The sequence below is a fragment of the Anser anser genome (genome assembly GCF_964211835.1).
Source record: "Anser anser genome assembly, chromosome: 9".
Lineage (NCBI taxonomy): Eukaryota > Metazoa > Chordata > Aves > Anseriformes > Anatidae > Anser > Anser anser.
This window is the reverse complement of record NC_139729.1, coordinates 20,915,401-20,929,461: the sequence shown is the minus strand read 5'-3', so window position 1 is coordinate 20,929,461 and position 14,061 is coordinate 20,915,401. Positions and strand designations below refer to the sequence as shown.

The following is a 14,061-nucleotide window of genomic DNA, read 5'->3' as shown; positions in this document are numbered from 1 at the left end:
GAAAAAGCAATGGTGATGTCTGGTATCATATCATTAAAACTTTATTTTTTGAAATGAAAGCAAGAGAATTCAGCTTCGTAGTAGGAAAGGCCCTATGTCTCAATGCTTCCGTTGTGTTAGATCCCCAAAACTGAGGAGAACAGGATTGAGGAAAAAAAAATTGTCTAACTTATGATACTGTTTTAAACAACTGTTAACAATTAATAACTGCTAGTGAATTCTGTAATGGCACGGTGATAATTGAAATAGAATTATAAGTAAGCAGTTATCAGAGGAGGATCGTGTTTCTTGATCCTTGTGGATGAACCTTGTTAAAAAAAGGAGATAGTTAAACTGATTTAAATTACTGTGTTCTTAACTTGGGGCTAATCTGCTTCTCTTACATGCCACAGAAATTTGGGGTTGTACTATCAGTTTGCTGTCTTGCTTGGTTAGAAACTTTGGCTTTTAAACTGTAAGAACTATTCTTGCTCTGTATGGTCTCATCAGAGTAGTAAAAGAAACATTTTAAATCTCAAATTTGTTTTTTTTCTAATTCTTAATTATCTAGTATTGACACGAGAAAATGATTTTTCATTCTCTGAAGCCTGGTACCTTTATAGAGCATTATCAGAGCATTGTCAAATTAGTTATGCTATAAAAATATGTTGTGCCAATTTAAAACTTAAAATCAGAAAATAGCATGTGGAAAAGTATGTCACAACATAGTGATTTACTCTTTCCTGATATTGGAGTAAGTTCTGTGTGTTCACAAAATTAGATAACCTGGTTTGGAGGACTCTTAGTGTAGATATGAATATTTTGTACTTTCTTGGTGTTGGTAATATTAGAATGTCTTCGTTTCCAACTGAAGTTAACATTTGAAAAAAAAACTTCTCCCGTAGTTTTATGTCATTGAATATGCTGCTTGTGATGCCACTTACAATGAAATTGTCACTTACGAAAGACTCCGACCTGTGAATCAAAATAAAACTGTCAAAAAGAACACCTTTTTCAAATGCACAGTGGATGTCCCTGAAGATCTGAGAGATGCGTGAGTAACTATGCACACTTTCATAATACGATGGTTAATTTATTGAGAAGTGTTGGGGGAATATTTTAAAGGACAACTGACAGGTCCATTAAGAACCTTGATGGTGGCTTTTGCTGCTGTAGCTGAGCTAGAAACTACAGGCTGGGGTCTGTGCTGAGCCTTTGGGGTGGGGGCACAAAAAGCAAGTGCTGAGGTGGGATCTTCAGGTCTTGCTTTCGGCTTGAGTAGCTGATAAACTCACAGCGAGTCTCTGCTACTGAGATTTGCCTTATAACTGTGATGATATGCAGTCCACAGAGAAATAAGCTCTGGAAATGTGTAATGAGAGAATTTTTCTAATTTCTGAACATACTTTATTGTAAACTAGTAATCATATTGCGTGTTCTGTTTTGATGCATCTTAAAATATTTTAACGATCGCTTATCTCCTCAGATGCGCTAATGAAAATGCACATAAAGATTTCAAGAAAGCTGTAGGAGCATGTCGAATTTTCTATCATGCTGAAACTGCTCAACTAATAATACTGGTAAGTATTTCGATGTGAATGTTGCATGAATTTTCAGTATGTTATTTACGTTACATATGTATTCATCTGTATGTTTGCACTGAATGCAGTCGAACTTGTCAAGCTATGTAAGTTGTTAGTGTTTTTAATATATGTAGATGTCTTTGTAGGGTAGACCTTTGGAAGGGGATTGGCCTTAATTTAGGAGTAACGTCTCATGATTTTGTCATTGAGCTGAGTGTTTCAGTGACTTGTACAGATTGCTTAAAGCTAACTATAGCTTCCTCAGCTCTGGAATGGTGGAGTCTACCTGTACAGTATTAACACTTTGTCCTTTGACCTAAAGTTGGGTTTCCATGTGAAGAACTGCATCAGTTCACATCATGTTGAAGCCTGGGCGTGGACTGGCCAATAGGTAGGGTGGATTACCAGGGTTCTGAGAGCTTGGAACATAAGGAGTGACCAAGCATGATTCTAGGTGGATTAAAGTAGTTTTTGCAAAAATAGCTTGGTTGGTCTTTTCAAATGTGAAATTCCTTTTCCAAGCAGAGAAACATACAGCCAATAAAGAATTGTTCATTTAGATACTTCTGTGCCTGTTTTGTCTCAGTACATAGACTTCTTCCAGCAGTAGCTTTTCTGCATGGTTCTGTTTGTGATATTATCTACTTAAATCTGACTCTAGGGATTTGTTTTCCCTGCTTATTTCCTTAGCTCTCCCCCTGAGTCGGTGAGTGACAAGTATGCATATCTTAGAATGATACTGATTTTTTTTTGTCTGGGGAATATCATATCAAGGGGAAAGAGCTACTATGTAGATCAGAAGCAAAATTTTTAGCGTAAAATATGCTCTGAGTTAGAACAGAAAATTGTAGGTTTGCAGAGGTGGTGCTGAATTTTTCATGCTTAGTTTTGAAGAAAAACCGTATTTGTAAATACTGGAAATTTGGATCATGTTTATAACTTCTGTCCGTTCAGTGTGAATTTTTCTAAAAAATGACTGTCCTTTTTGTAGTCTGCCAGTGAAGCAACAGTGAAGAGAGTGAATATTCTGAGTGACATGCATTTGCGCAGCATTCGTACCAAACTTATGCTTATGTCAAGAAATGAAGAAGCTACAAAACACTTAGAAGTAAGTTATAGCTTGAAATTTTTGTTGCTTGAAACCAAGCACATAACTAACTGTGCTTTACGTTGAGTGCATGTGAATGAGCCTTATTTTGTTCCCCTTCAGTGCACAAAACAGCTTGCTGCGGCATTTCATGAGGAATTTGTAGTCAGAGAAGATTTAATGGGACTTGCTATAGGAACACATGGCAGTAACATACAACAAGCCAGAAAGGTTCCAGGAGTTACTGCAATTGAACTTGAGGAGGATACTGGTACTTTCAGAATCTATGGGGAGGTAAGAGGAACTTTTTGTGAATCTGATAAGCATTTTGCTTTGTCTGCTTTTAGGGCAGTGAGAGCTATACTCAGAACTAAGAACTGGAAAGAGCTGAGTACTTTTTTTGAATGGCCATAAACATACTCACACTGTGGCAGCTTGTATGTGAAGTAAGAGACTTTACTGCAGTGATGGTCTCCATGTGATGTGTTCTTTCCTAATCAGTCCATGTGCTGATGCACAGATTCAAGGGTAGCTGCACTGTACACCTCAGTCAACCTGTGAGAGATACTGTTTACTGTAATCTTGCTTGATTTTTTTCAGACTTCCTGTGCTGTTCTTATTGGTGCCCTCCCCCTGCCCTGAGCCTGCTATAGTTCACTATGGGGTTTTTCTGATGTGTGATATCTGTTCTCTGATGTAGCCAAATGCATTCTAGTCTTATCTGCTGCTTTTCCTTTTTTCCTTTTTTTTAACGTAGCGATTTAATGCTGGTTTTGTTTTTGGCAAATTAATGATGGACAAAATACTGCTGTATTTCATTTGTGTGCCTCTTACCTGAGGTGTTTTAAATCTTGAGAGAGCCTTAAAACAGGGCTGTTCTTTGGACCAAAGCTATAATCCATTCATGAGGCAGAAGAGCAGTGTCACAGCAATGCTGCTGTCACTGCGGCCCTGTTAGAACATTACTTGAGGGGTTTAACCTGTGCTACCAATTCTACAGGTGTTTCACACTCGTTTAGAACTATGCTGCTGCAAAAATAGCAGGAATAATGCTGGGATTAGGGAAACATCCTGCATTTAATCTTCCTATTAGACTCTACAAGTAACTTGGACATACCTTGATTCTATGGAGTAACCAAAGCAGGAATAGACATACAGACTGGAACTCAAAGTTAGAAAGATAGTTACTAGTAACTGGATTTTTATTGAGGTGTTTAATCCATGTGCACACTGATATTTTCAACTTACTTTTTTTTCCCCCCATGTATGCATAGTCATTATTTTCCTTTTCTGAATTACTGGCTGCAGGGAGCTGAGTATGCGTTATCCAAGGCAGCTTTATATGCTATCTCCTGCTGGGGTGTGAGTCACATGGGTTGTATGCGCACAAAACTTCTGAGTACTTGTGGCAGAGTGCAGATATGCATATGGGTATGCTGGAGCGCTTAAGTCCCTGGCAGCTGTTGGCTTTCTCATTCTGATGCTGCTTGTGTGACAGCAGTCACTGTTCCTTCATCTTTATTTGGGAAAGAAGTGATAAACGTACCTCTGAGGCAGGACATTGTGAACTCTCTAATTATGTCCTACTTGTAGAGTTCATTGAAGGTGAAAATTGCTAATGTGTGTTGATCTTTGCATCGTTTTATCTGTTACTTGGAGTACGCAGTATAGCTCTGCTTTCTACAACCAACCACTTCCTGTTTGCCTGTTTTTTTTCCCAAGCTTTATTGCTTGTTTCATCATCTTGAAATCTGTTATCTCCCATGTTTCCCTCCTCAGCATTTTGATTTCTGCCAGAAGTAGAAGTTTGTGAATTTCTTGTCCTAGGAGTTCCCCAGTATTTCATTTAAAGGTCCGGGAGCTGGTGATACTTTTGCTTCGTGTTTGTGTGAAAATATGAGAGATGAAAGGGCTTAAAGGCATTAGTACGATGAAAAGTTATCATTGCTGACACTCGAACACTCATTCATGCATTCTATACTCCTGTTGTTGGTAATTTTAAGCTGTATATTTATTTTTTCATTACTTTTAGTATTCAATTAACAGTCATTTAATTTCTGTCACCTGGCAATGAAGCCATAAGGAAGGACTTAAAGAGAGTTCTCCTGTATCTTAGAAAACTTGATAACTGAACTGTGGCCAGAACTACATTCAGAAAGGGGAATTGTCTTGATTGTAATATTACTTATAAATTACAGGTTCACGTTTGATGAGGACATATTCCTTAGTGCAGTATGTTTTCTTGTAATTGGCCACTCAGTTATTTCTTTAGTGTTTATTTCTTAAGTAGATTAATTTTGCCTCTCGTCTCCTCTTTTTGAAAATGCTTGCCATTTGGAAGGTTTATGGCTGTTGCTATAGGGTTTTATCTTTATCATGTTGCATTCAGAAATAAATGTTTTTTAATTTGTTTTTCAGACTGCTGATGCAGTAAAAAAGGCTAGAAGTTACTTGGAATTTGTGGAGGATTTTATTCAGGTTCCCAGAAATCTTGTTGGTATGTAATACTGCTAAAATATGAAAACCTGGGGAAAGAGAGCCTACTAAGCCTGACCGTGCATAGAAGATTTAGCTTCTAGTACAATATTTGATTTTTCCATTTAATTAGAAAGTAATTTAGTCTTTTCAAACTATATGCATAATCTTGGTAACTACTAGCCATTCTATGCATGCATACAGTTTGAATATAATTTTAGAATTTTTGGCCTTCTCTTCTAACACAGTTTTTGTTTACGAGTGTGAAGTAGGAGAAAACTTTGGGGGGAAGAAGTAGAAGGTAAAAGAGTTGGGTTGTTACAATTATGTTGTATGTAAATTATCAAACAGCTGTTCAAAATATTTTGCACACTGGTGCAAAATTAACCATTCTTGCCCTCCAAAGGAAAAGTTATTGGAAAAAATGGGAAAGTGATTCAGGAGATTGTAGACAAGTCTGGAGTCGTCAGGGTGAGAATTGAAGGAGATAACGAAAATAAACTGCCACGTGAAGATGTAAGTACTTTCTTCTTTCTTCCTATTAAAATAGAAACCTTAACAAATGAGCCATTTTGAATGCTTTAACAAAGAAAATAAGGGAAAACATCCAGAAGGTGAAAATTTCTGGGGCTTGACTTAAATGACTTAAAGTACTACCTTACAGCATTAGAACGGGAATATTGTTAATCTCTGCATCATTAGGCAGCTGGCCTATGTGCCCTTGGTTTTTCATGGCTAACCTATAATAGTGGTGATGTCCAAGTTATAAAAACGTGGTGACTGTGATTTGGGTAGTTTTATGGGATAGAGGCATGCTTGTGGATTGTGTAATATATCCAGTTTTACAATTTTTTGATGGCTATAGAGATAGATTATAAAATTTTTTTCAGACCGGCATCTTGCAGTGAATCTTGTATGAAACAATTCAAGAAATGGTTTTTGCTACTGAAGCAAGACTTATTTTTAAGCTTTCTCCTTCACGTACTGTAGCTGAATAACTGTTAACGCTGTCAGCCTAAAATTGTTTTACGTATTTTAACTATATGAGAACATAAGATGAAATCTTCTAAAGGTGCTTCATCTTGCAAAGTTGGTTTAATTAACCACTGCACACTTCTCAGGAATCTTTGGATGCCTTTACGCACACCTACAATGACAGAAACACACGCAGCAGTTGTGTTGCATAGGCAACACAATGGAATGTAGACAGTATATGTTAGGTTACCTCAACTGCTAAAATAGATGTTGGAAAGCTAGACAGTCTGAAATTTTTAACAAATAAGTATTTGCTTCAATCTTTAAGCTATTTCTGGTGTCTTTGCAGCCCAAGATTCAGTTGTCTTTGTTCTGATTTTTTTTATAATTAAAATATTTTTAATTGCTTACATAAAGTATAGTTTTGATAATTTTCTTCCTGAATGTAAGATTTGGCATTTTGTTTCTGTAGGGAATGGTACCATTTGTATTTGTGGGTACTAAGGAAAGCATTGGAAATGTCCAAGTTCTTTTAGAATACCACATTGCGTATCTGAAGGTAAGTGCATTTTGGAAGAAAGAAGCTGTAGAAGTAGCTTTTCTTGAAGTAAGAAAATACTTGAGTAACAACTTCATTGTGTTTTGCAACTGCTGAACGATTTCTTTGTAGGCTGTGAACTAAGGTTTGGTGTCATGAACTCTTCCATTGCACGTAAGAGCTATTTAGGCCTTTAAATACATTATCGTGAGTACTTAGCACTGTTGGTATTCAAAGAACTGGACTTTAAACAACACTTCTAAGTGGCATTTGAGAAGTAATATGCAATTGTTTTCTCCATGTTATTGTTTTGTTGCTCTGAGGTTAATGCTGTGTTGGTGTGGGATGGAATTTCTAATGCTTAGTAGTATTTAAAACAATTGCCTGCCTAAACTAGTTGGCTTTGTAGGACTAGGGGTGTGACTTCACAGAAATAATGAATTAATTTGATCTTGTTACTCTGACAGGGTTTTTTTAAAGGTGACTAGAAAAAGTGCAGTGAAGCATTGTTTTTAAGATGGTTACCTCTCAACAGTCTTTCAACATGGTGTTTTAAAAGAAAGGTTTTAGATTTCTTCCAAAATGCCAGGATTGCAAAACTCATAGATCAATCCCGTTACTTGGTTACTTGTAGTCAACTTTGAGGTAGCATTAACTCACCTAAAGGAATGTTAGTTTTTCCTGTGACTGGATGGGCAATGGTATTTTGTGGGGAAAAGTAAGATGTCTTTATCTGACATTTATTTCCTTTTTATGTAGGAGGTAGAGCAACTAAGACTGGAACGGCTCCAGATTGATGAACAATTGCGTCAGATTGGTATGGGTTTCAGACCTTCCTCTGCTAGAGTTCCAGAAAAAGAGAAGGGTTATACGACTGACGAGAGTACCCTCTCCTCAGTGCAAGGTTCCAGATCATACAGTGGAAGAGGGAGAGGCCGCAGAGGCCCCAATTACACATCAGGTTACGGTGAGTTTTTTGTGGTGGTTTTTACAACTGTAGAGCAGCTATTGAATGAGTCTTCAGTATGCTTTTGAATCCATGTGTTCAGAGTAGTTGAGTTGAAGGTAGACCTGAAAATTCAGAATTGCCTTTTTTTCCGCATAGCTCAGAAAACCTAGTTAGTTTATATTCTTGCTGAAGTTAAATTTTTAACTGAAAAAATGAGCAAACTGAACTCTGGTAAAATCTTGGCTTTCAATGATAGCAGTTGACAAAAAATTGAAAGTGATGGTGTGTGCAAGAGGTACAGATACTCTGAGGAGACACAATTTTTTTTTAAAGTAGCATTATCTGACTTGACTGAGGAGGAGAAAAGCTCGTCTGTGATCATGGTCATTCTGTGAGCATACCTGTGAAAATTAAAACTTAAAATGGATGTAGCACAAAGCTTCTTCGTAATCATTTTTGAATTTGGGTAGAAACTAACTGGATTTTAGATGTAGTGAGGTATTCTGTGGAACTGAGTAGCAGTTCCTTGTAGAAGTGTGCACATCCCCTTTTCACTCAGCTGCATCCCCCCAGTTGGAAAGTCTGCACTTAAATATAGATGTATTTCATAAAGATACATAGGCGCCCTAGTAAACAGGGCAGAAAATTATTGAATACAGTAAATTACTCTTGATCATCTCCGTGTAGCTCACTTCTGTCACAAAATCACACAGTTCTTCTGAATTGCGTGGCCTGGCACTGATGATACCTTTGATCATGGCATGTTGATCAGGTTAATTCTGATGATACTGATAATATTTATTACTTTGTTTTTTACTCTTTCCTGGTGAATTGTTTGACTAAACTGAAACGGTAATGAATGTTCAGTTTGTTTATATAGGAGTGTAAATACCTTTATTCCAGAATTGTTGGTAGGGAGAAGTTCTGGATGCTTAGCATAAATGGTAGGTGTTCAGTTTTTTTAGTAATAAAAAGCTGTGCAGGTTTGGTTAGCTCAGAAACAATGGGAAGTTATGAGCAATATTTAATATAAACAGTTAAATTTTTCAAGTACATTACCGCAGCCAGAAGAGGTTGCTTAGCGACAGCCATTAGCTGTAAGGTGGCAAAGTTGTCCTTGGGAATTTCAGAGAAGTTGCCTAGAAACTGCATCAAATGCCTGCAGCGTACACACAAAGAGAAAGTAGTATTTAATTGTTGATTTTATCCACATACATAAATTACAGTTTGAGTAATCTTGGATCTAATTTCTCTTGTTATTGCAAATAAAATTAAGAATCATAGAAACCTAGGTAACTTACACTGTTCATATTCTATTTGTGCACATAAATGTTTTAATATAAATTTATATAAAAAGATATATCTATAGATTTTTATTTTGAATTTGTGTTTTTTGTATATATTTATAGAATACGTATAACTAGGCCTGATGCTTGAGAAGACTTCTCTAAGAATCTGAAACCAGAATACAATCCCACATTTCTTACTCATTTCCAATTTTCTTTTCCTTTTTGTACAAGGTACAAACTCTGAGCTCTCTAATCCCTCTGAAACAGAATCTGAGAGAAAAGATGAACTTAGTGACTGGTCCTTGGCAGGAGAAGATGACAGAGAAAGCAGACATCAGCGTGACAATAGACGACGTCCTGGGGGACGAGGACGCAGTGTATCTGGAGGTCGTGGACGTGGTGGACCTCGTGGTGGCAAGTCATCTATTAGCTCTGGTAGTGTGTCTCAAATGTATTTTGAGCTCTGTTTTTGTTCCTTGCAATTCCCTCTCTGACCTCTTAGTACTTTTAAACACTCTGCTTTTACATTGTAATTGTAATACTTTGGTATTTCAGTGGGGTTTTGTGATACGCAAGAAAGCAGAAAAGGGACTCCATCAAGGAGTGTAGTGATAGGGCAAGGAGTAATGGTTTTAAAGTAAAAGAGGGTAGATTTAGATATTTGGAAAAAGATCTTTACTATGAGGGTAATGAGGCACTGGAACAGATTGTTGGGAGAAGCTGCAGATGCCCCGTCCCTGGAAGTGTTCAAGGCCAGGCTGGATGGAGCTTTGAGCAACCCGAGACAGTGGAAGGTGTCCCTGCCCATGGCAGGGGGTTAGAATGAGATGATCCTTATGTCCCTTCCAACCCAAACCATTCTGTGATGTTTTGTTGTCATAAGCTGTCGTTGGAATTCTGTTCATCATCTTCTGTTCATGATGATCTCCATTTCCTTCCTCTACTATACACAATAATGACATTAAAGTTTAGAAATCTTGGGCATGCTACCCGTGGTTGCCTTTTGAGTTAAGCTTGTGTTTAGATACGGAAGGAGAAGAAATCACAGGAAGTTAACATTTTATCAGAGTTTGACTGTGTAAGATAATTCACAACACTTGAATAGTGACAGAAGTGCCATCCTGCTAATGAAGCGAAAGGTACATTTTACACATTTAACAGCTTAAAGTAAAAAGTTCTTTAATATTAACCTTGGAAATCTTTGTGATGCAGTAATTTAAGTGCCACATTGTGATGCCTCAGAATATATATTGTTGGATTAGTTAGAGAGGAACCATTACACATAGAACTATAGCATTTATACCTTTTCATAAGATTGTTCTAATGTTTTGAAGCATAGATTTAAGTCAGCCTGGAAATTAAATGTGTGTAACTACAGTATCTTAAATACAAACTTTCTGTTCGTTTAGTGCTTAAAGATCCGGACAGCAACCCTTACAGCTTACTTGATAATACAGAGTCAGACCAGACTGTGGATACCGATGCTAGTGAATCTCACCACAGTAGTAACCGCCGCAGGAGGTCGCGCAGGCGACGGACTGATGAAGATGCTGTTCTAATGGATGGAATGACAGAGTCTGATACAGCTTCTGTTAATGAGAATGGTTTAGGTATGTAAACAGTTAGATAGTCCCAGAACGATTTTGGAAGAAAGAAGTGTGCTATCAATGTAAGTGCAGTGAAATACTTGTTCATTTTTATTAGTGGTGAGTCATTGTTCTGTTAAAGGTTGTTGTCTGATTAAAGGAAAAATTCTACTTCCATGGCTCTGCCATGAAAGTTCTTGTTTACTGAGCTCCAGTAGTACTTTCATATGCCTCTTTTGTAAAACGTATCTGATGGAGATACCAAAGACTAACTTTGATTTCAGTTAGTAATGCTGTTTTCATAGAGACACGGTGCTCTGATCAGTGTTCTGTTTTGTCCTTGGTAACCTCAGTGTCAGGGTAGGAAAGCTACTTAAGCAGTTAATTTATCTCTAGCCAGCCTCTGCTTAAGTACTTTCCCTCAGTAAATTCTCTTGATACTCACTGGGACAAGAATATAATCTGTTACTTAATAGTGTAGAAAAAACTCTTCTTCATGGTTGTGGCTAAAATCTGACATACGGTTATTTAATAAATGAAATCTGAGGTCATTAAGCATATGCCTAAATGTTTTCATGAGCCAGGAGCAAAAAAGTAAAATCTGGCATTTACTTCATTGTGTATGCTTTCAGTATAAATTTGTTGTTCTTTCAGACTGTCTTAGCCTGTCTTTTTTAACAGAAGTAATTTGAAATGCCCCATGCTGAAACTGCTGAAGAATTTATTTTTTTCGTCAGAAATAGTTCATGGTAAACTTTGCAATTGCAGATGATAGTGACAAAAAACCCCAGCGACGCAATCGTAGCCGCAGGCGTCGCTTCAGGGGTCAGGCAGAAGATAGACAGCCAGGTAATTCGAGTGAAGCTGTGGGTATTCTCAGGTCAAAAGCATGAGAGAATGTTGTGTCTGCTGTTTTACATATAGCTGCATAATATATAAAGGTTAATAACTAATAAGACTACTAGATAAAGATGAAAAACATTTCTTACACTAGGAGAACTTTTATAAAGTTCTTAATCTGTCTAATGAAACTAATTTATAATGTCTAACTTTTTGCTTGGAAATACAATTTATGCTTCTGATCCGGTTCTCATTGAAGTCAATAGCCAAACTTCTGTTGACTTCAGTGGTCCAGGATCAAGATGTATATAAAAAGTTCATGATCTGCACTCACTTGCATTTGCGCACTTGCATTGAATGTGACACAACCTTTTCAGCACTGGCTGAGAAGCAGAGTTGGAATGGCAGGTTGTAGGTGCCCTGGCAAGGCACTGTGAGGGAACCTACATGGTATCTGCCAGTCCAGAGCTTGATTCAGACTTCTGCTATCAGTCTTCAGCTTTTGTGAACATTGTAAATCATCCACAAATTGAGGGTGGGAAGGAGGAGGAATTTAAATGAAGTTGCATGTTTCCAATTTTTTTTGTTGTTGTGGCTTGTTGCACTTCTTTTGTGTGTACTAACACTTGAAATGTTAAAGGTGAACTAGCTAATTCTCAGTATAATGCCCTGTTCAGAAAATGCTTGTACATCTGTGCCATAAGGTAGTAACAGAAGGTCTTCTAGACTGACAGGCTCAAAACTTCACCCATATTTGTTTTCTGTATATCTGTGGTGCTCATATGATATTTTACTTGTAAAGCAACAACATTTTTTCTTCTAATAATTAAAACTTTAAGAAAAAAGTAACCTTATTTTTCAGCATTCTGTAGTTTTGTTACAAAATGATAGTTTATAAAGGGGTGGAAGAGATGCTGGTCATCTCTACAAAAACCTCTAGTATTTTTCTTGAAATGAAAGCATTCCACGAACAAAACCAAATCCCCAAAGTTTTCTCACTTTTTTCCCTGTTGATTTCTTTTTGTTCAAAATACCATTTTCAATTTCTGTAAGAAATATTTTTGAAACCAACCTTAAGAGCATTGGTAGTTATACTATTTGGAAAATGCTCTAATAATTTAATCTCTTCATAAATACTCAGTAAGTGTATAGTGAGTGAAATTGAGAGAAGGAATTATTCCTCCTAAATACTAACAGCATACTTCAGTCATTTAGTTATGTCACCATACTTTTTGGGTTCCTGCTACGTATATGATTATTAAGATTATTATTAAAGAGCCTTTTACACTGTGTAAAAACATGCTTCCTCTTTATATTAGAGGAGTTGGGTACAGAACATCATTTTAGAGAAATAAGTCCCCTTGTGTGGAAACTCACTTGGTCTCAACAATTATGCAGGGACCCAGTTGTGAAAAGTCCAGTTAATGTAACAGAAAACCTGTGTGTTATACTTCCTGTGCTGATAATCTGTTTCTTACACAGTCACTGCTAAACCCAGGAAAACAGTTCACCTGAATGCATGGTATACTAAATGTAATTGACTGTACTGTTCAGTAGATACTGCTTGCCAACTCTAATATGCTTTAGTTCATCAAAGATACAAATGCATATTTAAATTTGTAGTCCTGTGTATTCTAAAAATAGAGTTGACTCTCAATTGTTGTGGTTACGAGAGGGCGGGATAAGACAAAACCAAGCTACAAGAACATGTGCTGAGGTGGTAAGAAGAAAAGAGGTCAGAAAGCCGCTGGCCAGCATCCAGTAAGTGTAGCCATAGCAGTGTAAGCATGGCTGTCCTGCTGTTGGGTACAGGCTCGCTCATACAGAGCCACTCGAGTGCCTGTACGCACATCACAGTTAATCCACCCACCCACAAGCCAGATTTGACAGTGTGGATTGCCTTTTGAGTACCAGGAGGGTGAGTTCTCTTGCCAGTGGCTTCATGAAAGTAACAAGGATTTGAATGCATCTTTTATCGTAAGTGATGCCATATTCTGAACCTCCCCTAATATTTTTTGTATTTTAACCTACCTTAATTTTATTAGTGTGAAATTTTTCACTAGTGAAGATAGTTAAATCCCAATAATAAACTGTCTAAAGTTAAAGAGCCTGCAGTTTTGATCTCTTGAAGATGGGTATAGAAATCCCTTCTTTTTAAGCAATCAGGCCAAAATTACTGTTTTACTAATTTTAAGATTCTGTCTTCAGATAATCACCAGCTACCACAGATTTTGTTGAAAACTTTATTAACATAAAAGAACTGATCCTTGCTATGTAGTTGATAACCTGTAAGAGTGAAGGCCTTTTGTGAGATATCTCCCAGTTATAGCGTAACTTGTGCAGAAAAAAGATACGAAGCTTAATGCTAAGTTAAATTTCTAATATGAGCGTCACTAATTTTTTTTCCTTGTACAGTAACAGTAGCTGATTATATATCACGAGCTGAATCTCAAAGTAGACAGAGAAACCCTCCAAAGGAGACACTAGCCAAAACCAAGAAAGAAGCGGTAAGACGATTTTAAATGTACACTTCCTTTTTCTCTTCCCTTACAGTGAAACAGTAAAGGAATGCTTGATTTAGGTCACTTTGAGTACTGAGTTCAAGAATAAATCATGAAAAGTCAAAATGGTTGAGTAAACAGAATTGAGCATTAGCTTGTAGAATATCAGTGGGGACTTGAGTAACTGTTTTAGGGTTCAAATTAAAGGACTTATGTACTCTAAAATACTATATTTACTAAAGTAGCATTGCATAATAAA

General features: G+C 37.0%; 1 protein-coding gene across 4 annotated transcripts in view; it reads left to right on the top strand.

The window, feature by feature from the left end:
- The window catches only part of FXR1 (FMR1 autosomal homolog 1), a 29,037-nt gene that overhangs the window by 13,851 nt on the left and 1,125 nt on the right, over positions 1–14,061 (top strand). Inside the window, exons 5-16 of one of the 4 annotated variants that reach the window (XM_083848434.1) lie at positions 885–1,033; positions 1,466–1,559; positions 2,554–2,670; positions 2,773–2,943; positions 5,068–5,146; positions 5,531–5,640; positions 6,572–6,658; positions 7,397–7,604; positions 9,143–9,310; positions 10,285–10,485; positions 11,230–11,310; positions 13,717–13,808. In XM_083848434.1, coding sequence (XP_083704560.1) covers positions 885–1,033; positions 1,466–1,559; positions 2,554–2,670; positions 2,773–2,943; positions 5,068–5,146; positions 5,531–5,640; positions 6,572–6,658; positions 7,397–7,604; positions 9,143–9,310; positions 10,285–10,485; positions 11,230–11,310; positions 13,717–13,808 — 1,557 coding nt within the window. Of the gene's footprint in view, positions 1–884; positions 1,034–1,465; positions 1,560–2,553; positions 2,671–2,772; positions 2,944–5,067; positions 5,147–5,530; positions 5,641–6,571; positions 6,659–7,396; positions 7,605–9,106; positions 9,311–10,284; positions 10,486–11,229; positions 11,311–13,716; positions 13,809–14,061 lie in introns of all 4 variants that reach the window. The other 3 variants (XM_083848433.1, XM_083848435.1, XM_083848436.1) reach the window with 3 other exon arrangements.